General features: G+C 44.6%; 2 protein-coding genes across 3 annotated transcripts in view; one reads left to right on the top strand and one right to left on the bottom strand.

The window, feature by feature from the left end:
• The window catches only part of Map2k1 (mitogen-activated protein kinase kinase 1), a 67,837-nt gene that overhangs the window by 14,173 nt on the left and 27,218 nt on the right, over nt 1-26,446 (top strand). For both annotated transcript variants that reach the window (NM_008927.4, XM_006511196.4), the window contains exon 2: nt 24,824-25,034. In NM_008927.4, coding sequence (NP_032953.1) covers nt 24,824-25,034 — 211 coding nt within the window. The remainder of the gene's footprint in view (nt 1-24,823; nt 25,035-26,446) is intronic.
• Nucleotides 3,071-4,232, bottom strand: Uchl4 (ubiquitin carboxyl-terminal esterase L4). The gene has a single exon (NM_033607.1). It carries the CDS (start codon nt 4,192-4,194, stop codon nt 3,493-3,495), a length of 702 nt encoding a protein of 233 aa, NP_291085.1. The 5' UTR covers nt 4,195-4,232; the 3' UTR covers nt 3,071-3,492.

Here is a 26,446-nt window from a genome sequence, read left to right as displayed (position 1 = left end):
TATTCTTTTAAAAGTGTTTTAAAGTCTGAATCTTAAAAAAAAAAAGTGCCTCTTCTATATTCTATTCTTTTAGGTGGCTGAAGGAATATAAAAATAAGAAAATGAGAGTGCCAGCCCTGGTAGTGTATGTCTTTAATCTCTGTATTCAGTTCTTTCTGAGTTCAAAGCCAGCCTTGTCTCCCTAACAAGTTCCAGACCAGCCAGAGCCTGGAATTGTGGGACCCTGTCTTTAAAGAAGGAGGAGGAAGAGGAGGAGGAAGAGGAAGAAGGAAAGGAAAAAAATGGGACGGGGGATTAAGTCCATCCATAGTGAAAGAGCCTGAGATATCAGTTGAGGAGTGGAGCTGTGGTCCCCTTGACGTGGACACCGTTCTGGAACTGACCTATCAGTACCTTAAGTTACTCTTAAATGCATTCCTTTTTCAGAAAGAGTGTAACAATGTGTGTAATTGGCCTGGGCTCCAGACTCAGGGGAGTTGAAGGGAGGAGCCTGACTAACTAGCCTTCATCTGGTGTCCTCATCCTCTTGTGTAGGTCCAGGGTGAGTGCATTTTCTTTTTACTGAGTTGGTATAGCCATGTTCATTTAAAAATTAGATCATATGAGATATACTAGGTTTGATTCCAGGACCACAAAAGTAAGAAACAAAATAAATGAAAGACCTTAACTGCAGTGAGTCCAGAGTTTAAATTATTTGTCATCTTTGCCTTTGTACTTCCCTCTGGTAAACAGTCCCTCAAGAATGCCCTTGTCAGATGAGACTTCAGAGAGTTAACAGGAATGCCAAGCTAACTGAATGTTCACACAGAAGTCCTACCATAGTGCCAATCTACCTTTCATCCCTGCTTTCCTTTTGGGCTTATGGTGTTAGGTAGGGAGACAGGAAGAGAAGAGCTACCTAACATCCCAGTAATTACTAGTGTACTGGCTAGTTTTGTGTCAACTTGACACAGCTGGAGTTATCACAGAGAAAGGAGCTTCAGTTGAGGAAATGCCTCCATGAGATCCAACTGTAAGGCATTTTCTCAATTAGTGATCAAGGGGGAAAGGCCCCTTGTGGGTGGGACCATCTCAGGGCTGGTAGTCTTGGTTCTATAAGAAAGCAGGCTGAGCAAGCCAGGTGAGGCAAGCCAGTAAAGAACATCCCTCCATGGCCTCTGCATCAGCTCCTGCTTCCTGACCTGCTTGAGTTCCAGTCCTGGCTTCCTTGGTGATGAACAGCAGTATGGAAGTGTAAGCCGAATAAACCCTTTCCTCCCCAACTTGTTTCTTGGTCATGATGTTTGTGCAGGAATAGAAACCCCGACTAAGACAAATTGGTACCAGTGGAGTGGGGTATTCCTGTGACAACCTGACCATGTTTTGGGGAGGACTGTGGAAGGACTTTGGAACTTTGGGCTTGAAGATCCATCCATTGTTAAGACCTCTGTCGGATGTTGTGTAGGAGCTTGGAAGATAATGTTGAGAACACTGCAGAAGTTGGAGCTCTGGTGTGTGAAATTTCAGAGGGAAAATTAAAGACTCTTTTCAGGGCCATTCCTGTTTTGATTGTGAAGATTCTGTAGTTCTGGTTAGCTGGGGCTGAAGAATCAGCTGTGATTAACAAGATACCAGAACTACTAAAGCAAAAACTTTGCATTACTGGGACTATTGATGCTGGTTAGCTGGAGCTAAGAAATTAGCGGTGATTAAGAAGAGACCAGCATCATTGAGGTGACATCTTCTGGGAAGTATTTTCTGAAAGCACAGTGGCTGTGTTCCAGATATAGCCAAAGTTGTACCTTGTGCTGTGGCTGGACTTGGTAATGTGTAAGGGTCACCCAGGTGGTACTGGTTTTGAAGGCATGAAGGAGTTGAGCAGAGCAGCTGAGGCTTGGCACAGTGAGAGGCCATGGAAGGCCATTGGTGAAAGTGCAGCCTCAGTTGCAATTGATGGCCCAGGACTGAAGGGGTCATGCAGTGTTTTGGAGATGCCAGTACCATGAGATGACCACCAAGAGCAGCAGCAGCAGTGGAGTACAGGCATCTGGAGCCTAGAGGATGACTCGTGTGCTACAAAGGGCCTGGCTGGAGAAGTGACCCAAGCCCTTGGAGGAGCCCAGAAGATCGTGAGTTGGATCCCAGACATTGGACAGTTGGAGATTGACTTTTGCTTTTGATTGTGACTGTGCCCTGATATTTTCCCTCTTGAAGAAAGAAACTGTTTTAGTGGAGCCCACAGTTAAGAGACTTTTAATTGTAAAAAGACTTTGGATTTTAAAAGAGATGGATATTTTAAAGAGATTGAAATTTTAAGCATATGTAAAGACTGTGGGACTTTTAAAGTTATTTAGAATGGGGATGAATAAGATTGTAAGGGTTGAGGCTTACTAGTGATGTTTTTGTGTGTCAAGTTGACAAGGGGTCAATTGTACTGGCTAGTTTTGTGTCAACTTGACACAGCTGGAGTTATCACAGAGAAAGGAGCTTCAGTTGAGGAAATGCCTCCATGAGATCCAACTGTAAGGCATTTTCTCAATTAGTGATCAAGGGGGAAAGGCCCCTTGTGGGTGGGACCATCTCAGGGCTGGTAGTCTTGGTTCTATAAGAAAGCAGGCTGAGCAAGCCAGGTGAGGCAAGCCAGTAAAGAACATCCCTCCATGGCCTCTGCATCAGCTCCTGCTTCCTGACCTGCTTGAGTTCCAGTCCTGGCTTCCTTGGTGATGAACAGCAGTATGGAAGTGTAAGCCGAATAAACCCTTTCCTCACCAACTTGTTTCTTGGTCATGATGTTTGTGCAGGAATAGAAACCCCGACTAAGACAACTAGGATTGCAAAAATGTGCTGTATATCACTCATTTGTGTCTACTGATAAACCATGGTCACTGAGGGCTGCCAAGATGCCTTAGCAATTCAAGCCACCTGCCTGCTGATGCCCCTGGGAGCCACATGGTGGAAGGTGAGACCTGACTCTTGCTCAGTGGCACATGTGTACCCACAGACACATAAATGTAACAAAAGTAAAACTAAAAAATGTAGTCATTGAAGGCAAGGAAAGCTGCTTTCCCCAAGGACGGCGAGGCCTACGTTTCAGGAAAGACCGGGCTTCGTATCATAGTATATTAACATAGAGACTTTGGCAGATTATTATTCTTTTTTGTTTGTTTGTTGTTGTTGTTTATTTTTTGTTTTTCGAGATAGGATTTCTCTATGCAGCGCTGGCTGTCCTGGAACTTGCTTTGTAGACCAGGCTAGTCTAGAACTTGGAGAGCCACCTGCCTCTGTCTCCTGAGTACTGGGATTAAAGGTATACACCACCACTGCTGGGCTATTCTTGTACTAGAACATTCCTTCTACAACAGTTTCTTTTGCCTTGTTTGTTTGTTTGTTTGTTTCCACATAAAGTTTAATTAGTCAAGTTAATGAAAATATTAAAAATTTTGAGTTAGTTATGGCATCAGAAATTTAACTTTTGTTGCAAATAATACAGTATTTGGTGTTTCTGTCAAGATGCTATGCTGCCGAGAGAGCAATTGCATTAAATCTTAACTCATCAGGGTCACGTTCCATGAACTTCTTGCAAACTTTTATGACATCCTCTAACAACGTCTCATCGCTAGTTTTCCCATGGTTAATTGGAAATGGTTTCCATCCATCTAATTCATAGAGATGCCCATCTACATGTACTAACGCAATAAAATGAAGATCTACTTTTTCATCTATACTTGGTGCCTCAGTCTGACCTTCATGTGCACTGGTTTCATGAGTAACTCGAATAGCGTCATAGTTCTCCAGGTATTTGGCTCTCTCTTCAGGGCTCATTGATACAGACTCCTCCAGGAACTTTTTCAATGTTGACCCTGATTCAAAGTGCACCTTGTCTTTGTTGTTTGCAATGGCATGGATTAGTCCAATCGTTCCAATCGTTCCACAGGCATTGCTGATGGTTTGTTTCATAAAATATACTGATGATGTCACATCTTGTCCTTGAGATTTTATCTTTTCTTCCTCTTCTGTTCTGAAGACTTCATACTTTTCTGTGATAGGGAAGAGGAGTAACACTGCGCACACTGGTCTTGGTATGATGCTAAGAAGTTCAGACTCCATCCCGTACACATCAACAAACTGCCAGTTAGGATGCAGGCCTAATTGCTTGAGAAACTGGTTGGTGACCTCAGGGTTGGCCTCCAGTGGCAGCCAGCGTTGACCCTCCATGACTGCTCCGTCGGCCTCTCTCCAGCTCTGACCTTGCCTTGTTTAATATTGGTAACTAAATAACTCCTGGGTTAACCATAAATGGAATTTGTTGCATCCCTATTTCTGAGTGTGGTAATTAAAAAAAAAAATCTAAGCCATTTTCATATTAAAAAGCCTTACCATCTTTAGCAGGGAAAGATAAGGGGAAAGAGTTGGAAAAGTACCAGAAACAAGTGACAGGTGTTTTGGTGAGTTATGTTTCAGCTTGCTCTCCAGTCACAGGAGGAGTGTAAATTGCTGGTGATCATGTGAGGCAGAGGGGATGGAGGGTGAGCGGAAATCAGTGGTTCCGGAGGCACCGACCCTTCCATCACCAGAGGCTTGCCCACTGCTGGGGACCTGAGACAACTCCTGGGCAAGTTGCTTTCCTGATAGACAGGGCTGCCCATGGGGACTAAGGCTTGCTTTAGTCTTCAAGGTAATAAAAATGGATGTGTGCAAGAAGACTAGTAGGATGGAGTCCAAAGACTAAAGAGGAACTGGAGAAACAGCTGGCATTCACTGAGGGCTTTCTGGTCTCTGTAGTCACGGATATTCTACAAGAACGGTTACCAGAGTCCATTGTACCAGTTGGCGATGTGAAGCTCAGGGAAGCTTAGTAGTTTCATAGGGTTGTATAACTGGTAAGCTGTGGATCTAGGTTAGAGCCTAGGTCAGGCCTCGGCTAACATCATTCCCCACCCCACTGTGTAAAATGCAGGAGGATTTTGTAGTGTTGTACTTTTCTAAACTAGACATTACCCACATATAGCTATTTATATCTAAATTAACTAAAATTCAGTACAGTTTAAATACCAGTTTCTCAGCCATACTAGTTACCTTTAAAAGCCTTATTGGCCACTGTGGCAACTGTTTTGGGCAGCATACATGTAGACTATTTCTGTCATTGTATAATGTCTGTGAGTACTGGTCTAGAAGTCAACCATCTTGTCCTTTAGTTAATTCTTGCCCTTTTGCTTTGCAAAGGACAAAATGAAGGATGAGAAAAGAGGCAACTCATTCAACCAAAGAACACAGTTGATCCAGGCTCTTAGCCTGGCTGCACAGTGGAGTCTCCCGTGCCCTCTGTCTTTCCTTAAAACACAAACCGTAGAATTTAGAAGTAGTGATTTTTTTTTTTCTGTGCCTCCAGCTTCACTCCGTCTCTCTGTTGCTAGATTCTTTCTTCTGAAGCTTTTCTCTCAAGTTCAAAGGGTATATCCGAGTTGGCTTCCCCCAAGGAAATAAAAGATGTTTGTTGGAAAGGAATTCCACGCTTAATATATGAAGCGGCCCTTGGATCCCTTTGCTTCCTTCTTTGCCTTCCTTCCAGGCACTTTGTAATTGAACTTGCAGCTGCTAACCATCTGTCTTCCAAACAGTTCAGATGACAGAGGTTTGTGTGCCTCAAATGCTCGCAGCTGCCTGTTATTTGCTGTCCACATACATGGCATTTGTGTAGGCCAGATAGAATTAGATTATGACCAAAATGACAGTGGATCCCAGCATAGTGCTGGGATTGATTATAGGCATGTATCATCACACCTCGCCCCAGATTACAGTGTGGTTCTAATTCGTTTGTTAAAGATTAAGATACTTAATGTTCATTGAACTGATATTAGATATGTATCTTGTATACCAGGTACTGGTTTGCAAGATAGACTTTCTCTCTCTCTCTCTCTCTCTCTCTCTCTCTCCCTCCCTTCCTCCCTCCCTCCCTCTCTCCCTTCCTTCCTTTTTAAAGATTTATTTATTTATTATACATAAGTACACTGTAGCTGTCTTCAGACTCTCCAGAAGAGGGCATCAGATCTTGTTACAGATGGTTGTGAGCCACCATGTGGTTGCTGGGAATTGAACTCAGGACTTCAGAAGAGCAGTTGGTACTCTTAACCACTGAGCCATCTCTCCAGCCTAAGACTTTCTTTCTTTATTGAGGCAGAATTTACTATGAAGCTTTGATTGGCTTGTCTCTTTCTCCTAAGTGTTGGGACTCATAGCATGTCTCAACATGTCTGATCCTAAATGGAATTTAGGTGAAAACTGAAAAATGGGGCTAGATGTAGTGGTGCATGCTTTTAAGTTCAGCCCTTGGGAAGCAGAGGCAGGTTGGTCTCTGTAATTTCAAGGCCAGACTGATCTAAGTATCATACTATAGGCTAGTGAAGGTTACATAGTGAGACGCTGTCTGACTTACCAAAAAAAAAAAAAGAAATCTGAAAATTGCATTTAAATCTTATCTGAATTATGTTACTAGTATTTGCTATCTATGCATCTGCCTATTTAGTCTTTGAATTCAGTAAAGGCTTCTTTTAGATCTTAGCTCTGAAGTAAATTGAAGAATCATGTATAAATGTCCCTTGAGTCAAGCTATTAAAGACATTTAAATTATACTCTCCAGTGTCTAAATGGCAGTCTGAAGTGTATGTGTGTGCCTGTGGGGGATGGGCATGTGGGAGTAGAAAGGAGGCATTGTACTGAGATAATATTTTTAGGACGCCAGTGTAATTAGCAGACTTGGGGTTTAGAAAATTGCCCTTTAGAAGCTGAGAAATTAAAGTTTTGGGTTTCTTCTTAAATAAATGTTAAAGCTCCATGCCTGAATATGTTCGGAGCGATTAAAGTGGAGACACTGGAATAATGGAAAGTATCCAGAAAAGTCTCCTCCCGGAGTACAAAGACAGGAAGAGAAAGGACTTTAGTGATGATGGGAACAGCCGGCCGGGATCTCTTGGAGCTTTGACAGCTGATGATGTGGGTAGGAGCAGAGTATCCAGAGGAGCACTGTTCTGGGTCTGGTCTGTCTAATTTCTAGAAAGTTGAGATGGGCTGAGAATTTTTGTTAGCGGGCCCAGCTCCATAGCTACAGGATGGCCTCAGGAGAGAGCCGTGCTCTCCTCGGTGGTGCCCCTGTGGGTGCAGGCTGTTCAGTGCAAAGTCCAGCATCCTAAAGGAGTAGGAATGAATTGTCTCTTCTGTGGCCCATCTGAATTCAGAGGGGTCTAAAAGTCTTTAGCTTAAGCCTTAATGCTTTGGAATGGAGGTGCTATGTGTGAAGCGTGTGCTTTGAGCTCCTTCCCTGGTATAGCTGTTAGCTCGACATTTGACCATCTTTTGCCCAGGCTGCTTCTCTGTGGCGTGGTGGTGATGGTAATCGCTCTGTCTCTTAGGGTGTAGATCAGATGAGGTACCATTCAGCATACTTTCCAGTTCTAAGTAGGTAGATTTAATTTTATTCTTGGAAGGAACCCTGGAGATGTCCTTTTGTGGTCCTGTCGTTTGGCAGAGAAAGAATCTGGGTCTAGAAAGAAGGGTTAGAAGAAGTTGGCATGCACACAGCAGTTCTGTTTTGAATCTTGTGTTCTGAGTGGCACAGCCTCTGCTGGTGCTGCACAACAGAAAGGTTTGGCTCCAGCCAACTTAAATCTGAATTGTGATTCTGCTTCTTACTTACCATGTGGCCTTATGTGTATGCTCTTACATCCTTGAGTCTGTTTCCACATCTGTAAGATGAGCGTGAAAACATTTTTCCAGCAAAAAGGATTTCTAGACTGTGGTGTAAACAGTGTTCTGTGATTAACAGGACTGATGGTAATGGGCAGGGCTCGACCCCAGGCCAGGGACTTCACTCTCTCTCTCAGGTGAGCTGAGACAACGTTCTTAGTTTCCTGAGAGCCTCCGATGCTGGAACTCTTCAGCTGCTCTTTAGCCACACAGACTCAGGATAGAGACAACACCGGACATACTTGGAATTTTTTGTGATGTGCAGGAAGCAAAAGAATTATTTTCAGTGAAACAGGAGTCTGCAAAAGGCGCCTAGGAAACAACTGCCTAGTGCATCCTAATATAGACTCCTCTCGGCCTTGTTAGCTGGCCATCTGCCTGTCCAACACCACCAGGAAGCTCAGCTTTTTTCTCCACAGTGTAAGGAGGATTTCCTGGGCTTTGCATGCATGTGTGCCCTAGTGGAGAGTCCCAGTGAGGAAGGACAGTCTCTGGCATTTGTGACAGAAGACAGATGTTGGGGATCATCTAAACATCTTTCCCTGGCCCCTTACTCATACTGTCTTACTGGGGAGTCTCTTTGACATCCTCAGTAAGTATAGAAACCCACATGTATGTCATAATAAACTATAAGCCATCTCTTGGCTAAATCCATCACAGACCTTTCCTGCACTCCTGTCTAGGCAGTGGTCACCTACTCTGTGCATACTCATCACAGTTCAGACCACACTGTTGCCTCTGACATGGGGAAGTCTGGGCTGGATGATTCTTTTTTTTTTTTTTTTTTTTTTTAAAATTGTGTGTATGATATGTGTGAATGTGGGCTTCCATATCACAGTCTGTGTTGGAGGTCGGAGGACAGTTTTTGGGAGTCTATTCTGTATACCAGCAGGCTAGCTGACCAGTGAATTTCTGGGATTTTTTTTTTTTTTTTTTGTCTCTGCCTCCGATCTCATAGTAGGAGTGCTGAGATTACAGATACAAACTATTGTGTACACCTTTTTGTGGGTTCTGAGGCCTGAACTCAGGTTATTAACTTGCACGATAAGTGCTTTTACCCACTGAGCCATCTCACTGGCTCTAGATCATCAGCTTAAAAACAAAAACAAATTATATTTATTTGTGCATGTGTATGTACATGTATGTGCATATGTACAGTTGCATGTTACCCACAGTGTGTATATAGGTCAGAGGACAGTTCTTTCCCTCCACCATCTAGATTCCAAGGATGGAACTCAGATGGATAGACTTCGCAGCAAGCACCTTTACCTGCTGAGCTAGGGCAGGCCTGTCTTCTTTGCCCCCAGTGCATAACACATTTCCTATTGTTTGTGTCCGTTTCCTTCACTGTAACAATTCTGAGGAAATCAGCTCATAGAGAAAAAAGGAGAGCGGGTCTTCAGGAGTCAGAAGAGCTGAGAGATTGAGGTCAGCCTGGGCTGACCCCTCCTCCTACAACAGGAGAAAAGAGGGAAAAGGAAGCAGGGAGAGGAGAGAGGAGAGAAGGATGGAGAGAGGCTTACGTGTTGAGGTTCCAGTCCATTGATTGCTGCTGTTATTTTGGGCCTTGGGGAGACAGTACATGGAGATGGTGGCACATGACAGAGTAAAATTGTTCTCTTCGTTACCAAAAATACAAAAGAGAAAAGGTGACATGGGTTTGTACCTAGCTGTCCACCCCACCCCACTCCCATCTCCTGCCAGTAGTATCACAGGGTGAGGCTACACCTTTCACACTTGGGCCTTTGGGACTGACGTCCCTGGGATCTGATTTGGAAGTTGTGCTGATGTAGGAGCAGCTCTGTTAGCTTCTGTGGTGTTTAACTTTGACTTTAGCACTTGGTTATTTTGGCTTATATAGCATTTGTGCTGTTAGGCTCAGTGTGCTTGCTCTTGTTGTCATATTTGTTTATTCCCTTGTGGAATCCTATGGCGTGCTGGTGCTGTTTCTACTTGATGGACAGGAAAGCAGGTTTGTTTTTTTGTTTTTAATTGAATTATTTATTTACTTATTTAATGTGTGTGAGTACACTGTAGCTATCTTCAGACACACCAGAAAGGGGCATTGTTCCCCATTACAGATGGTTGTGAGACACCATGTGGTTGCTGGGAATTGAACTCAGGACCTCTAGAAGAGCAGTTCAGTATTCTTAATCACTGAGCCATCTCTCCAGCCCGGGGAAGCAGTTTTTGTTACAGGACTTATGCATGTCATACAGGCCACTGAAAGGGCCTGCAGTTCTCTTTGCTGCTCTACAGCAGACAGCTCCTTCCCAGCCCAGAGGGGGAAACATTTAACAAGCATGTACTGGTATGGACATCTACACTATTTTATGCTGTGTCCTCAGCCCTGTGCCTGGCATGGAGGGAGGCTCAGGGAAAGCCTGGAAGGCTTGGATGGATTGGCTAGCCTTTTTATAATTCCATGCTTTCTGCTTATCCCTAGCAACCTGTAAATGCTGGGTTCATGATGGATATGTGACATTGGTGGCTGAATTTACACAGCACCTGGTGGCTTTTCACACTCCCCCTCATGCCTCTCTGGAGACTAGAATGGGACAGATGGCCACAGACAAAGTATTCTCAGCTCTGCACCCTCTCTTCAAATCACAGCTGAGGGAAAGTTAAGTTTTTGCAACAACACAGTTTTGGTAATGTGATTTCAGGCTGCTAGTAAGTTGCTTAACTCTCTGGATAGATCACACCTCAGCAACATTCATTTAGTACCAGCTTGATTTCATTTAGGTGGCTGTAGTTCTACCCACCAAGCCTCCTACCCCTTAATAAACTGAGACTGATAAGGTTAACTCTCTGAGCCAGGCAGATTCTGGGTCCAGAATTCAATGAATCATCTTTTTCTCATTAACACCTTTAATTTCTTCTCCACTGAGTATAGATGTCTGCTTTAAAATGTTAGGGGTGGAAACACTCATGCTGGTTTAGCTTCCTTCCTGTGTATGGACTTGAAGAGACTGAGGCCAGAGAGACTGAGCAGCTTACCTGGGAGTGGGATTTAGTGAAAATCTCAAAGAGACCCAGGGCTCCTGGTTTCTCTGAGAGCAGGGCTCCTGATTTCTTTTGGGGCCCACTGCCTGCCCTTCACTTCTGTCTTAAGAAAGAGAAAGTTCTATGATCTATTTAATTAAGAAATGAATAAAGGTAGATTTTTGTTCATACTAGAGGCCCCAGCCTAGATTTAGATCTAGAGTTCTTGATTTAAAAAACTTTCTTTTAAACCAGGTGATGGTGGCTCTTAAGCCTTTAATCCCAGCACACAGGAAGCAGAGGGAGGCGAATCTCTCTGAGTTGGAGGCCAGCCTGGTCTACAGAGCCAGTTCTAGGACAGTCAGGGCTACACAGAGAAACCCTGTCTCGAAAACAAAAAAAAATGAACAAGACCCCCCCCCCCACTTCCCTCTCCCCCCCAAAAAAAAAACCAAAACAACAATAACAAATCAAACTTTCTTTACCAGACTTGGTGGGGCACACTCTTATTATCTCAGCAGTCAGGAAGTTGAGGCAGACAGGTTGAGAGTTGTAGGCTAGCCTGGTCTACATAGCAAGCCCTGTCTCAGAAACAAAATAACACTACCCTAAATAATTGTGTTGCTTGGGCTGGTTTTCTTTCCTAGTCATCATTTTTCTCTTGCGGCAGTTCAAAATTTATAAGGCCTGAAAGAGTTAATACTCCTCTCAGAATAGCCAGGCGTGCGTCTCCCAGGAAGTAGCAGAGAGGCAGGATGTGGCAAACCAGTGGGTGAATGAGAGCCCTGCTCCTTGGAAGAAAAGGAAGTGGGAGCGGCGAGAGGCGAGACACAGGAAGATTGCAGAGGACAGGTCTTTCTTTTCACCTCTGCGCTAGATGTGGTTCTCCTGAAGCTAAGCAGACCCACAATAGCCACGGCCCGAGAATGCAAGTCGTGCTGAATTTGGAGTTGCCCATTCTTCGCACAACTACTATCTCAAGTTTAACGTGTGGTGGACTGTCCCTGTTCCGTCTTTTGCTTTGTAACTTCAGTCACTGGTGCATTCTCATCTCCCTATTGCTCTTTTTTGTTTGTTCCTTTGCTTGCTTTTTGTTTTTCTTTTTTTTTAAAAAAATATTTAGTTAGTTAGTTTATGTATGTGAGTACACTGTAGCTGTACAGATGGTTCTGAGCCTTCATGTGGTTGTTGGAAATTGAATTTTAGGACCTCTGTTCGCTCCAGCCCAAAGATTTATTATTATACATAAGGACACTGTAACTGTCTTCTGACACACAAGAAGAGGGCGTCAGATCTCATTACAGGTGGTAATTACAGCTACCATGTGGTTGCTGGGATTTGAAGTCAGGATCTTCAGAAGAGCAGTCACTGAGCCATCTCACTAGCCTGCTTTTTGTTTTTCGAGAGAAGGTTTCTCTGTGTAGCCTTAGCTGTCCTGGAATGAAGTCTGTAGATCAGGCTGGCCTTGAACTCACGTAGATCCACCTGCCTCTGACTCCTGAATGCTGGGACTATAAGGCCTGTGCTACCATGCTGAGCTAGGTCTGTCTTTTAATTACCTCTGAGAATCTACACTGGTTGTAATTTGGAATCTAAGAAGTTAGACATGCCGGGCGGTGGTGGCGCACGCCTTTAATCCCAGCACTTGGGAGGCAGAGGCAGGCAGATTTCTGAGTTCGAGGCCAGCCTGGTCTACAGAGTGAGTTCTAGACAAGTGTACAGCTTCTGGAAAGTCACCTCTCCAATGCATTTACCTTTATTAATTCAGAACACATTCCTACCCATTCTCTGTAAATGGCCATATAGCAGTCCCCATTCCACAGGGCAAGATTGTTCTCCTGCTTACTGTCAGAGAGCTTTTGTTCCTAACCAGATGTCCAGATGCCAGCAGAGTCAGTCTTTACCTTCTTTGGCTTCCTCTTTCATCTTTTGCTTAAGACCTTTGTTGCAAATTCCTGGCCTGCCTTGTTAGACCCGTAGTGTGACTGATACTCTACTTGTAAGCTTGCAGATCTTAGAAGTAGATAGTCCTGATAGTAGATTCAGAATCCTCTTGTCCCTATGGTAACTTTGGAGACTATACAGATTTGGGCAGCACTTGACTGGTTAAGGGCACAGTCTTTTTCAAGACTGATCTTATTTTAGACACTGGCTGGAAGCTTGGGAGTTCCCAGGCTACTTGTACTTCAGATGAAGTGACTACAAATTCAGGGTTCTCTTTACCTTCTCAGGTTTCAGAATTTGCTAGAGTAATTATAGAATGTAGAAAGTTACTGATTGCTGTCCTAATTACAAATTTATTGCATAAAAATTATAATAATCAAGTTAACCAAAGGAAGAGACACAAAGTTAGGCCTGCAGAAAGGTCAACTGCTAGTGTCCTCTGCTTGTGTCCACAGGGCACATCTCTCTTTGGCACACTGATGTACAATATGCACAGATTATTGTTTACCAGGAAAGTTCATCTGAGTCTTAGTGTCTGGAGCTCCTTGCAGGGTTAGCTTCATCACTGGTGCTGTGATCAAATTCAGTCTCCATCCTCCTGCATTCTCTGCAAGTTTTGTTGATAGCACTTATTTAAGAGCCCAGTTTACTAGCTGAATGTTTGGCCTTTCTGCTGTGGCCAACCCTTCTCCCTTGTTCAGTAGACTGCCTAGGGACCCACCCTGAGTCACCTCAGCATAAATCAATAGGCTATACTGTGAAGAACAGGCACACCTGTTACTCAGGGATTGCATGGGTTTATATAGGCTGCCTCCCACAGAGGGCAGAGTCCAGCCAAGTTGCTCACTATACAACAACCCCCTTCCACAAAGCTATCTCCTCCTCATTGCCAGAAATCTAGTGTCACTGTTACCCTTTCTTTCTTTCCTGTCCAGGTGGTCACACAGTTGTGCCAGCTGACTTCAGTCTGTCCCATATCATCGTCATTGTTCACTGGGTACTGTGCTCTTTGCTTTCTCCCTGTGTCCGAGGTCACTGCTCTGTAACTCTATGCTGGGTCCTACTGGGCCTGGCTCTTAATACAAAATTCACTTTATTTTCTTACTTCAGAATTTGCTTTTATACCAGCACTCTGGAGGCTGAGGCAGAAGGATTGCCATGAGTTTGAGGCTAGCATGGACTACATAGTAAATTTTAAGCCAGCCTAGGTTATAGAGTGAGATTGTATTGCAAACAAAACAAAAGAAGCAAAAACAAACAAAAAATCAGAAAAACCCACCCGAAATAAAAAAGTTTGTTATTGAAGAATAAAGTATATATTATAACCCCATGTATATAAAATACACTACAGTCAGGTATGGTGCACATCTCTAATTCCAATACTTGGTAGGTGAATGCCAGATGATCGAAGAGTTCAAGATCCTTTCTGTGTTGATAGGATCCTGTAACTTTAATTTTTTCAAACGCCTATTTTTGATTATGGTTCTTAAATGCTTTAACCTCCTTGTAACCCACCAGAAGTAGTGGAAAAGAAGGGATACGGGGAAGTGGACCTGTTTAGAAAGGTTCTTTTGGAGCAACTCTTATCTGTGTTGTCCTGAAATCAGCAGTTCAGTTCACAGGTTAGCAGGCAGTGGCAGCTCAATCCACTTGCAAACACTTCACATCAGCAGTCCAGCTGGGTAGAGTCAGGATAGCAAACACGAATCAGCAGCAGTGCCATGACCTAACAAAGACAACCAGGCCTCAGCCCACGCTCCAGTCAGCAGGAGGGACCAACAGGAACATCAGGAGATCAGTGAAGATCAGCGAAGACGAAGATGGGAGACCTACAAGCACTGAATGGCTAGCTTTATAAGCAGGCCTTAGCTCAGCCTCCATCACTGTCCTTTTTATACTCTCTCCAAACATCATGTGTCCTCCACGGGTCTTGCCTTAGCAAGACAAAACTCTGCCAATCAGCCCAAGTCCTCAGAAGCTGCAAAAAAGCCATGGCACAGCACCAGAAGTTTTTTGGTGCATTTCTCTCTATAGAGTCCCAACTAATGCAGTTCAACTATGCAGTGTAAAGCAGGCCAGTACATGGTGTCATTAGCAGAGACTCTTCCGTCATGTGTCCTTTCTCGTCCTTGCTTTATCAGAACATCCTCTCTCCTGTGTTTGCTTCAGAGAAACCTTCCTTCTCGAGTTTATTGTAGTCTTTCACCTGTGTCCACTTCAGCTAAATGTTCTTTCACATGTTTGCCCCAGCAAAGCACCATCGAGCTGACTTTCCAAAGAACCTTTAAGTTTTCTTTCACCTCTGAGCTATACCGGAGCTCAGCTAAAATGAGGCTTGTTTGTTTTTGGTTTTCTTTGCTAGTTTGATTTCTTTTTTTTTTTTTTTTTTTTTTTTTTTTTGGTTTTTCAAGACAGGGTTTCTCTGTGTAGCTCTGGCTGTCCTGGAACTCACTTTGTAGACCAGGCTGGCCTCGAACTCAGAAATCCGCCTGCCTCTGCCTCCCAAATGCTGGGATTAAAGGCGTGCACCACCACGCCCGGCTTTGATTTCTTTTTTTTCTTTGTTTGAGACAGGGTCTCTCCACATAACTCTGGCTGTCCTGGAAGTCACTGTTTAGACCAGGTTGACCTCAAATTCAGAGACTGTCTGCTTCTACCTCCCAAGTGCTGAGGTTAAAGGCATATGCTACCATATGCAGCTTGCCAGTTTGATTTTAATAACTAAGTTTTTCTGGGTCCCAAGTGTTACTTCTTCCAGGTAGGTTTTACTCTGTTAGGCTGGCTGCTGTTAGCTTGGAGGCCTGACATAGTTTTCCACCCATAGTTGAAGAACTCCAGTATCTAAGCAATCACATTTGGACTGCTGGTCCTAATAGTGAGTGAGCTGATGGAGACTTTGTCAGAGGTGATTTGTCCTTCGGGTGAGACCTGTGACTCTTTCTATGTGCGCTTTAGGATGGGTTCTTAGTAATAAACATGCCCCTGTGTGTAAGGGAGAACACAGAGAGAACTGAAGGCTGCTCAAAGTGGACCGCAATTGGACACGCATCTTAGTTTTACTTAATTTTGGCTTTTAATATTATATTTGTGTATGTGTGTGGATATGTGTGCGAGTGCATGTGTCTGTCTGGTTTTTTTTGTTTTTGTTTTTGTTTTTTTTGGGGTTTTCGAGACAGGGTTTCTCTGTATAGTCCTGGCTGTCCTGGAACTCACTTTGTAGACCAGGCTGGCCTTGAACTCAGAAATTCGCCTGCCTCTGCCTCCCCAGTGCTGGGATTAAAGGTGTACACCACCACGCCCGGCTAGTCTGTCTGTCTTTGTGAGGTGTGCAATGAGATACAGGTGTCCATAAAGGCTAGAAGAGGATGTGGGATCCCTTGGAGCTGGATTACAGACAGGAGCTACCCAAGGGGGTTCTGGGAACTGAACTCAAGTCCTCCAGAAGAGCAGCAAGTGCTCTTAAATGCTGAGCCTTTTCTTCAGCCCTGTTTTTTGTTATTTTTTGTTTGCTTTGCTTTGCTTCGCTTTGTTTTGCTTTGTTGGGAGACAGTGTCTCTCATAGCCCAGGCTGGTCTTGAACTGTCTGTGAAGTCAAGGACAACCTTTAACACCTGCTCCTCCTGTCTCCAGGTACTTGACCCAAGACTTCATGCTTGCTAAGCAAGCACTTTACCAACTCAGCACATTCCATCCTAGAGACAGATTGTGCCTAGAGATAGATGTGTTTCTTGTCTCCTCAGTCTGCTTCTGAGCTCAGGTGTATTAGACCTTTTGTCTTAGTTAGGATTTTACTGCTGTGAACAGACACCATGACCAAGGCAACTCTTATAAGGACAACATTTAATTGGGGCTGGCTTACAGGCAAGAGGTTCAGTCTATAATCATCAAGGTGGGAGCATGGCAGCATCTAGGCAGGCATGGTACAGGCAGAGCTGAGAGTTCTACATCTTCATCTGAAGACTGCTAGTGAAAGACTGGCTTTCCAGGCATCTAGGCTGATGGTCTTAAAGCTCATACCCTCAGTGACACACTTACTCCAACAAGGCTACCCTTCCTAATAGTGCCACTCCCTGGGCCGAGCATATAGAAACCATCACACCTTTCTCCTTGGGAACTTGACTGCCTGCTGCTGTATCATGCAGTCTAGGATTGTGGTCACAATGTGTTTTCACCTTCTCCCTAATTGAACAGCTGTGTGTGCCAGGAGTGGTGGCGTACTGCATGAATTCTAGGCAAACATGGGCTACATAGAAAAGCCTTCCCCTCCTTCCCCCCACACCCCCCAAAACAAACAAACAAACAAACCCAAAACTGGGGGCTGGACAGATGGCTCAGCAGTTTTAGCACACTGGCAGCTTGATTCCCAGCACCAACATGGCTGCACACACCATCTGTAACCCTAACCCTGAGGAAGAGGATGTGTTCATCTGGGTTCCAACTGGGCTGTAATTAGGCTCTTTTTGCTTTTACCGTCCTGGGCCCTCCTGACTACCCTTCTAGCCTGTGTGGCTTCCACTATTTTTATGCTTCTGCTTTTCCCAGTGAGCTTGTCTCGGCCATGCTCTTCCTCTTCCCCACATCCCTCAGAGTATGTCAGCCTGGGAGTTCCTCCTCACAGCTTACAAAACCTTTATCCCTTTCCCCTGGGAATAAGTCACTATAATAGCAAAGTACCTGGTATCAGGGATGAACCAGGGGTGTTTTGTTTGAAAGATAGGAATTTTTTCTTCATCACTGTTTGAAGGGAGAGTCAAAGTCTGACCTTCCAGACTCCTACCATGGAAGAGTTCTGTACTTGTCCCTGGTCTCAAGTAAATTAACATGCATGCCATGCTCTAGTATTTGAGACACCCATCTTTGCATCTAAATTCTACTTTTTATCAGATTATTGTTGGTCTTTTTGCCGTTCATTTGTTGATGTTTCCCCTCTCCCCAAACTTTTAATTCCTTCCTGTGCTGTGTAGAAGAGTGACCATTCAGGAGTTATTTCATTGCTGTTACTGTTGTCCACCCAGGTAGAGTTAGAAGTGCTCTTACTGCATTCAAGCAGCAGCACGACACCACCCTCTGATTCAGGATGTTGTTCAGTATTGGGATCAGCCTGTGTATGGAGTGGGTGGTTCCATCACTCCAGCGTGCGTGTGTGTGTGTGTGTGTGTGTGTGTGTGCCTTAGTGTGACTGTCTGAAAAAACACTGTGGGAAGGTATTTTTTTTTTTTTTTTTTTTTTTGGTTTTTCGAGACAGGGTTTCTCTGTGTAGCCCTGGCTGTCCTGGAACTCACTTTGTAGACCAGGCTGTCCTGGAACTCACTTTGTAGACCAGGCCTGCCTCAGCCTCAGCCTCCCAAGTGCTGGGATTAAAGGCGTGCGCCTTTTTGTCATCTTTGTTTAGGAGGATAGGAATATGAGTCTTAGTGATTTCTTTTTAATTAAATCTATTTCCTTGGTTTTTGTAAAGGTTTGTTTATTGACTTGGAAGCTATCTGCAAAGGAAGATAAACATTTGTTCTAAGTGACATTTTTTTCTTTTCTTTTTCCTTTAGGTTTTTCATGATAGGGTTTCTTTGTATAGCCCAGGCTGATGTTGAACTCACAGGGTCACCTGCCTCTGTCTGTCAAGTGCTGGGACTAAAGGCGTGCGCTAGCAATACTTGGCTGACATTTTTTCTTTTAAGCAATACTTTTTTCATATATCTATCTCACAATATCTTTTTTTATAAACAAGGTCTCATTTGCACCCTGGCTGGCTGGCTTTGTAGACTAGCCGACCTTAACCCCACAGAGCTGCATGCTGAGTACTAGGATAAAGACACAGGTCACCTTTCCCAGCTCATTAAGTCTATGTCATTGTCTGCAGAATAATTTATGCTAGTAAGTCAGTCCCCTTTCCTTTCTTTTTCCTCCCTTTTTTCTCTCTGAGTCTGGGTTGTACTCTGTAGCCTAGGCTAGCTTGAAATTCTTGAGAGTCATTGACCTTTGCCTCCTAGGATTGTAGTGTAAGGCACCACACCCGGCAGCCCATTCTTTTCCTTACCTGTTTATCTTCTTAGCCCTGTTCCTTAGTTCAGTACAAATCTCTAATCTCTACAAGACTAGTAGATCTTGGTTACAAAAAACCATTTCTGACTTAGGCCTTCTCTGAGCATTAGAGGAACCTTTGGGCACTAGACATGTACATGGTGTACATGCATACATCCAGGCAAAACATTCATACATCCAAATAAAATATTTAAATTTAAAAAACTCTTTGGGGCAGGCATAAAAAGTCAGAAAAGGACTTACAGGTGGCTGTGAGACAAACTCCAGCCCTCTGTGAGAGCAGAGAGTGCCTATAACCGGTGAGCCACCTCTCCGGTGTTCTTTTTTTATTTTTTCAAGACAAGGTTTCTCTGTATAGCCCTGGCTGTCCTGGAACTCACTCTGTAGACCAGGCTGGCCTCGAACTCAGAAATCCGCCTGCCTCTGCCTCCCAAATGCTGGGTTTAAAGGCGTGGACTACCACGCCCATGCCTCTGCCCTCTCTTTAGTGTACTCTCTTAGCAAGACAGAGCCTGCCACCTATCAAGCTGGCTGTGCTGGCGTGCACCTATGATTTGTGTCTGGAAGCTTGAGGACGACATAGTTCTTTTGTCTAGGCAATGTATAACTCCACGTCCTATAATCCTTAAACCAGCTTCTAAGTTCAGTAGCTATCGAGAGAAGTGTGAGAGATCTTGAAAGTTGTGTTCCTGACATGGTCATGCCCGTCTGTAATTCCAGCACTAGGGAGGTTAACCCCAGCACTTGGGATGAGTTTCAGGACAGCCTGGTCTGTATAATGAGTTCCAGGAGTTCAGAACTGCTAGGGTTACAAGTGAGATCCTGTTTTGGGTGGGCGGGTCTTTAAAAAGAAGAAAAGAGTTCTGGGAGCTGGGAGACCTGCCACCTTGTCCTCTCTAAGCCTCACTTTCCTGTTCTGTACAATGAGGATTGAATCCATTTGATGTCCTTGAGGTCTCTCTTTTACTGCTTAATTTAAACTGTTAAGCCACAAGACCCCCAGTATGGCAGTGTAATTATAATTAGGCTTAGCAGGTCCTGGAGGGAGAGGGAAGAGCCAGCGGTCTTACCCAGAGTATCATTCTTTCATGGTGCTACTGATGTTTCCAGACTCCAAGTGACAACCCTTGTTTTTCTGTGCATTGCCATTTCAAGCCCATAATCTTCTTGTATCTCCTTGAACTTGTGTTTACTGTTAGACAGCCATGGTGCAGAATTCACATTTCACTGTGCTGTTTTTGTACTTGAGGGAGTTTGAGTGGATCACAGCTGGTCTCTGGAGAGAAGGAGGGCTCTGTGTGTGTGTGTGTGTGTGTGTGTGTGTGTGTGTGTGTGTGTGGGAAAGGGAGAGGGAGGGAGGGAGGGAGGGAGAGAGAAAGAGAGAGACAGAGACAGAGACTGAGACAGACTGAGACAGACTGTTGGAGCTCTAGTTTTGTTTTTTAATTTCCAGTGTCATTTTTGGTGACTTTAGTTAAAAATAATGGTTTCAAAAGAGGCAGGTTTTTGTCCTCTGAGCTTTGTGGATTTGTGGTGTGGATCAGCAGTAAGGACCTCTCTTCTTGTTTCCTTTGCTTGAAGCATTTCACCTTGAGAGGGAAAAACAAGACTTGTGGCTGGCTTCTCAGTACAAGATGAGGTGACCCTGAATAGCAACACCTTATTGATTGGTTTCTTTCCAGTGAACAGTAGAAGCTGAGCTGCTGCCATGATCTTCACTTTACCTCAGATCTACTAGTTTGCCTTTCATTCTCTGGAAAGACTTAAAAATGTTGAAAGTGCTATAAGAATTCTTAAAGGAAAGAAGGAAGGCAAGGCACAGGTCTTGCTGGTGCTGCCTTGGCTTCTGCTCCCATGCTCCTGCATGGACTGCCTTACCATTATGTAGAATGGGTTAGCATTTCAGGACTTCTCATGAGCTTGTGTGTGACTCTGCCTTCTTGAAGCGAAGCATGAAACTATTACAATGTATAGAAGAGAAATCTGAAACCTGGCAAGGAAAGGTGGTTTGTGCAGAGTCCCACTTGTTAATCAAGTTAGTGGATCATTAAGTTAAGGCCACTGATTCACTCTTCCACCCCCAGGGGCCTCCGGTGTGTCTGACCATCACAGCACACAGCCTGTCCCGCGGGTCTGGTGGGACTAGGACTCTGGAAAGCACACCTCAGCAGTCATTTCCTTAGGTGGTGAGGAAGGGATTAGACCCTGGACATGGAAGTCAGAAAGGAGAGAAGGAAGGAAGGAATCCATGGACCTGGTCTCTTTTGGAAAATGCCAAATTAACTTGTGACTACTCTGCTCCCCTCCCATCTCTTTTCTTCCCCCAGTGGAACTCACTCTGTTGAACTCAGAGAGTCACCTGCTTCTGCTTCCTGAATGCTAGGATTAAAGGTGTGTGCCACCCCACTCCAGCATCTCCTCCCTTTTAAATCCATTCTGGAAGTAGAACTCAGGCCCCTATCTTGTGTGCCAAGTGTTTTTACTCACTGAGCCATCTCTCTGGCCCTCTTCTTTTTCTGATAGAGTATCACTGTGTAGCCCAGGCTAGCCTGAGACTTGTGATAATCCTTTTGCCTCTGTCTCCCTAGTGCTGGGATTATAGGCATCTGTCATCAGAGTTGTAGTTTGTTTCTGTAGAGCTAGGCAAGTGATGAGTCAGCATCCCCTTTCAAACCTTGGGGAGCAAGTTTTTACTGGCATGAACTCACAGAGAGGCAGAGTTGCTCCTCTTTTATTGAAGAAGGTTAGATAGGTTGTTGTGCAGGGGGGATGAACTTGTGTCTGAGACAAAGTTGCCTCCTTTGAAATATGGAATATTTGGAGTAGGTATGATGTTAAGGTTTGAGTCTTGGCTTTGCTGTTCACTCAGCTGTGTGGCCTTGGCTCATTTACTCCTCCCGCCCATTCTTGAGTTTGCTCTAGTGATTTGTTTGATCAGTTCCAGTTCATAGATGGAATGCACATAGCAGTGCTAGGGAAAGAGTGTGTTCTCTCTTTAGACATTCTCCTCCTAGCTGTGCTCATGAATGGTGTGTGCACGCTCATGTGTGTGTGTGTGCACGCGCGCGTGTGTGTTTTGGGGATTTCGGTTCTATGAGATAAGGTCTTATATGTAGTCCAGACTGGCCTGGATCTCAGGATCCTTCTGCCTGATACTGGGATTATAGTATCCCTATAATCCCAGTCATCCCATAGTACCCTGTCATTTATGTGGTGATCCAAACTCATGGCTTTGTTTGTTAGGAAATCACTACTACCTGGGCTACATCCTTAGTCCTAGTCTATTTATTTTTGACAGCAGCTTTTGGATTCTGAATTTATATGCCTCCCTAAGACTTCCAGGCAGCTGTAATGTCACCTAAGTTTGGGGGGAAGTATCTGTCTGTCTGCATTTGACATGCGTTTCTAAATATGGCTATGGATCCTTTTGTGAAGAGACTAGAGAGGGAGGAAGGGCATGTGCATCCCTAACCTGTTACACAGTCTTACATGTTAGGGTCTCATAACCGAGGGACGAGGGCACTGTGAAATTTAACTAAATATTTTAGCAGAATAAGAATATCAACTAGCTGCCTCGGGCTCTTCATCTACCTTAACAAAAGGCTGTTGGGTGGTTTAAGTAGAAATGTATTTTATCATACTTGTTGAGGTTGGGTGTTACAAGATTAGGCTGTCAACACAATATGGTTCTAGGGAAGGCCCTTCCTGGTTTGACAATAGCTGCCTTTTCTTTGTGTGGTCTTTCACTGTGTGTACTGGGAGCAAGAGGGCCACTAAGCCTACTTGACTAGTATCCAACCTGTATGACCTCCTTTAGTCTTAATTCCCTTCGGAAAGACCTGTTTCACACACATCCGTATGTGACTATGGAAGGGTGTGCACTGTTTAGACCATGGCACCATCCTTTCCCCATAGTTACTCAATGAGGTGTGCCAGTGACATCATCTTGTGGCTTCTCCTGCAGTGTTGGACCAGCCTGTATTCTGGAGCCATGAGATCTCTGTTTCTTTCTTCTTGGCCTTTGGAGAGGATGCCAAAGAATAGAGGATTATACTTCTACTTTGACTGGCATATCTGGGGGACACCAGCACTCTGATGTGTAACAAGTCCTGTTTTGTCACTTGTTTAGACTGGAGAGTGACATCAGATGAAACACAGTGGATGCCCTCTTTACAATTCATAAGATTAAGCAACAGGCTTCACTGAACCTTCTTCAGTCTCTGTATGAAACACTGTGATGTCCGTGGCATGCCATGTGTTCAGCTGGTGGCTGCTTCCTGCCATGCTCACTTGGTTTCTGCGAGATAGCTGGCTCCCAAGCCCGTCTCTGCAGCTTTTGGCTTGGCAGCTCAGTTGTTTACATCAGATCGACTGATGTAAATCAGATGCAGTGCCCCTCAAGTGAAGTGCTTTCCTATTTGTCTGTCTTTGAAGACTAGGTAAAACTGATGAGATAGTAAGGCCACGATGCTGTCACATTAGAGGAGCAGTAAGACTGGGGGAATGAGGAAGTTTTGAATTTGTAGACTAGACATGTGTTTACATTTTCATTTTATCTCTCAGAATTAGGACTTGGAAATCATACATGATATTTGGCATTCTGGGTTCATATAGACCTTTAATCTCAGTTCTCTGAGTTCATGGCTAGCCTGGTCTACATAGCAAATTCCAGGATAGCCAAGGCAACAAAGAGAGACCCTGGGCTTTTTTTTTGTTGTTGTTGTTTTTTGGTTTGGTTTGTTTGTTTTTTAAAGATCTGGAGCCAGATCCTTACTCAGAGGGCCTTACTTTGCATTAAAGAATGAGTTGGGGCCCAGTAAATGGCTCAGTGGGGAACAGCATTTACCATATAAACCTGAGGACTGAGCTTGGGTCCCCAAGAACCCACGTAAAGCTGGATTCATTAGTACATGTCCGTGATCCCAGGGCTTCTACAGTCGGGTGAGGAGGGGAAGCAGGAGGCTCTCTGGAAGCTTGTGGGCCAGCTAGTCTGTCTGTCCTGTGCAGCTGGAGAGTGAGTGACTCTGCCTTGAACAAGGTAGAAAGTGAGAGCCAGCACCTCAGGTTGTCTTCTGACCTCCTCCACAGACGTCCTGCACTCATGCAGACAGACACACGTGAAGACCGAGTAAAGGAGTGTGCTATACAAAAGTAACAGACTTAGGTGTGTCTTTTATGGATTGTGATCCAACTTTTCTGATTGCCCTGCTTCCTAGACCATATACTAGAACAGAAGAAACCGGGCGTGGTGGTGCAGGACTTTAATCCCAGCACTTGGGAGGCAGAGGCAGAGGCAGGCGGATTTCTGAGTTCAAGGCCAGCCTGGTCTACAAAGCGAGTTCCAGGACAGCCAGGGCTATACAGAGAAACCCTGTCTTGAAAAACTCAAAAAAAAAAAAAAAAAAAAAAAAAAGAACAGAAGGTTTCCACTGCTCTGTTCCAATTAAAAGTGGGTTTGGTTACAGTTGAGAAGGTTTAGTGAATTTTATTTTGTGTATTGTGTAAATGTAATTAAAATTCATTGTTTTATTTCTGAGGTAGGGCTTGTTATATAGCCGCCTAAACCAGCCTAAAGCTCACAGTCATCTTGCCTCGGCTTCCTGAGTGCTGAGATTATAGGTAGTCACCACACCTGTCTCTAGTGAGGGTTTAAAAAGTGACATGTATTTCTGTGTGTCTGAGTTTGAGTGTGTGTACATGAGGACGGCTCCAGAGGCGTTGGGTCCTTTGGAGCTGGAGTCACGGGTGGTTGTAAACTGCCTGACATGGGTGTGGGGAGCACCCATGTTCTCTAGAAGAGCAGCAGCAAGTGCTTTTAATGTCAGAGCCATCTCTTAGGTGCTTGTTTTCACTCTTACTAGATTCCTTGGTTCCTCTTGTAGACCTTTAATATGTTGAGAGAAATCCAGGACCCTCATTGTTCAATGCTGCGTTGTGAGATAAAGCAGGGTTGAAGGTGAGGCCCTAGGGATGACTGAAATGAGCAGAGCCCTGGCGAGTTGAACTCTTTCTTTCGGGCGTTACCTTCCTTGAGTCCCCTGTGGGCTTGGCCCAGGAGTGCACGGCTGCAGGGCAGGCGGGGCAGAGCGAGCGTCTCTGTGCTGCGCCAGTGCTGACCTGGGCCTCCTCGGGGCAGGACCAACCTGGAGGCCTTGCAGAAGAAGCTGGAGGAGCTGGAGCTTGACGAGCAGCAGCGGAAGCGGCTCGAGGCCTTTCTGACGCAGAAGCAGAAGGTGGGGGAACTGAAGGATGATGACTTTGAGAAGATCAGCGAACTGGGAGCTGGCAACGGTGGAGTGGTCTTCAAGGTCTCCCACAAGCCATCTGGCCTGGTTATGGCTAGAAAGGTGAGCTTATCTGGGTAAACAGCTAATTATCAATTAGGAGCCTGAATGGGTAAAAGAAAGGGTTTGTTTGTTTGTTTGTTTGTTTGTTTTCGAGACAGGGTTTCTCTGTATAGCCCTGGCTGTCCTGGAACTCACTCTGTAGACCAGGCTGGCCTCGAACTCAGAAATCCACCTGCCTCTGCCTCCTGAGTGCTGGGATTAAGGGCGTGCGCCACGACCGCCTGGCAAAAGGAGGTTTTTACTTAGGACTTTTTTTGTGCAGTTAGATTGAAAACCATACATTTGTCAAGTGCAGAAAGGAGCTGCTTTTTTACACCCAGTTCTAGTGACTGATGCTCAGGCCAAAGCTGAGTTTCATGGCTTCAGTCTTGACCCAATCCCTTTCCTGTTCACCACGTCATAACACGTGCCCTGTATAGAGAGACTATGTTCTACCATGTTTTTCAGCTCACCCGGCTCTTTCTTCTCTCCATGTTTGTATTGTGCCGTTCCTTCTAGCTTTCCCAGTGGCATCCATTTTGGGGACTTACCTCTTGTTTATTTCCTGTCAGCTGTTACAACTCATCAATTGTCATATGTCATACTTATTGTCTGTGGCGTGACCTTATTAAATAACATTAAATGTGTCTGTCACTTGTCTTCTGGTTAGAACAAGGGGCAATATTGAAACATATTAGGCAACAGCTGACATTTTGGCTAAATCAATCCTATCAGGTTCCTGAAGTCAAGGAGGAGCCCGTGGGGTGATTAGGGTTACCCTACGTCAATTCTGCATGCCTTTATACACCACAGCCCTACTGAACCGTGTCCAGAAGGCCGCATTTCCCTCATCTCTAGAAACTTGGCTTTAAAAATGGCTTTAGTGGGTAAAAGTATGTAAGTATGCTATACTACTGTGAGTACTCGAGTTTACATCACCAGATCCTACATAATAGCTTGATTTGTAGTATGAGTATCCGGGATCCCAGCGTTTTCATAGTGTCGTGGGAACTTGTGCCCACCTAGCCTGGCATATGCCACAGGAAAACAGTCCAGGGGCTGGAGAGAAGGATCAGCGGTTAAAAGCAGTTATTGCTCTTGCAGAGGACCTGGGTTGGTTATAGTACCCACATGGCTGCTTAAAACCATGCTTACTGCAGTTCTGCACACACATGATGCACATACATATACTCAAGCATACACATATACAGGTGAAGGTGAGGACAGACACCTGAGGTTGTCACCTGACCTCCACATGTGCACTATTACATGAGAGTACCTTTATTCACACACGTGCTTACACACACATACTTAGACTTTACACACCCACACAAAGGTAAATTAATAATTATAATTTTTAAAATTTATTTTTCCAAGTGTAGGGGTTCATGGCTGTAGTAAGTGTTTGAAAGAATGATGCAGTAAGATTGTGA

Source organism: Mus musculus, chromosome 9 (genome assembly GCF_000001635.26).
Source record: "Mus musculus strain C57BL/6J chromosome 9, GRCm38.p6 C57BL/6J".
In the NCBI taxonomy this organism is placed as follows: Eukaryota; Metazoa; Chordata; class Mammalia; order Rodentia; family Muridae; genus Mus; species Mus musculus.
Note: the sequence above shows the minus strand (reverse complement) of the source record. Positions and strands in the feature narration are given on the sequence as shown.

Excerpts from the sequence above, each read along its gene's own strand:
- Uchl4 (NM_033607.1), bottom strand. The coding sequence starts at position 4,194 with ATGGAGGGTCAACGCTGGCTGCCACTGGAGGCCAACCCTGAGGTCACC.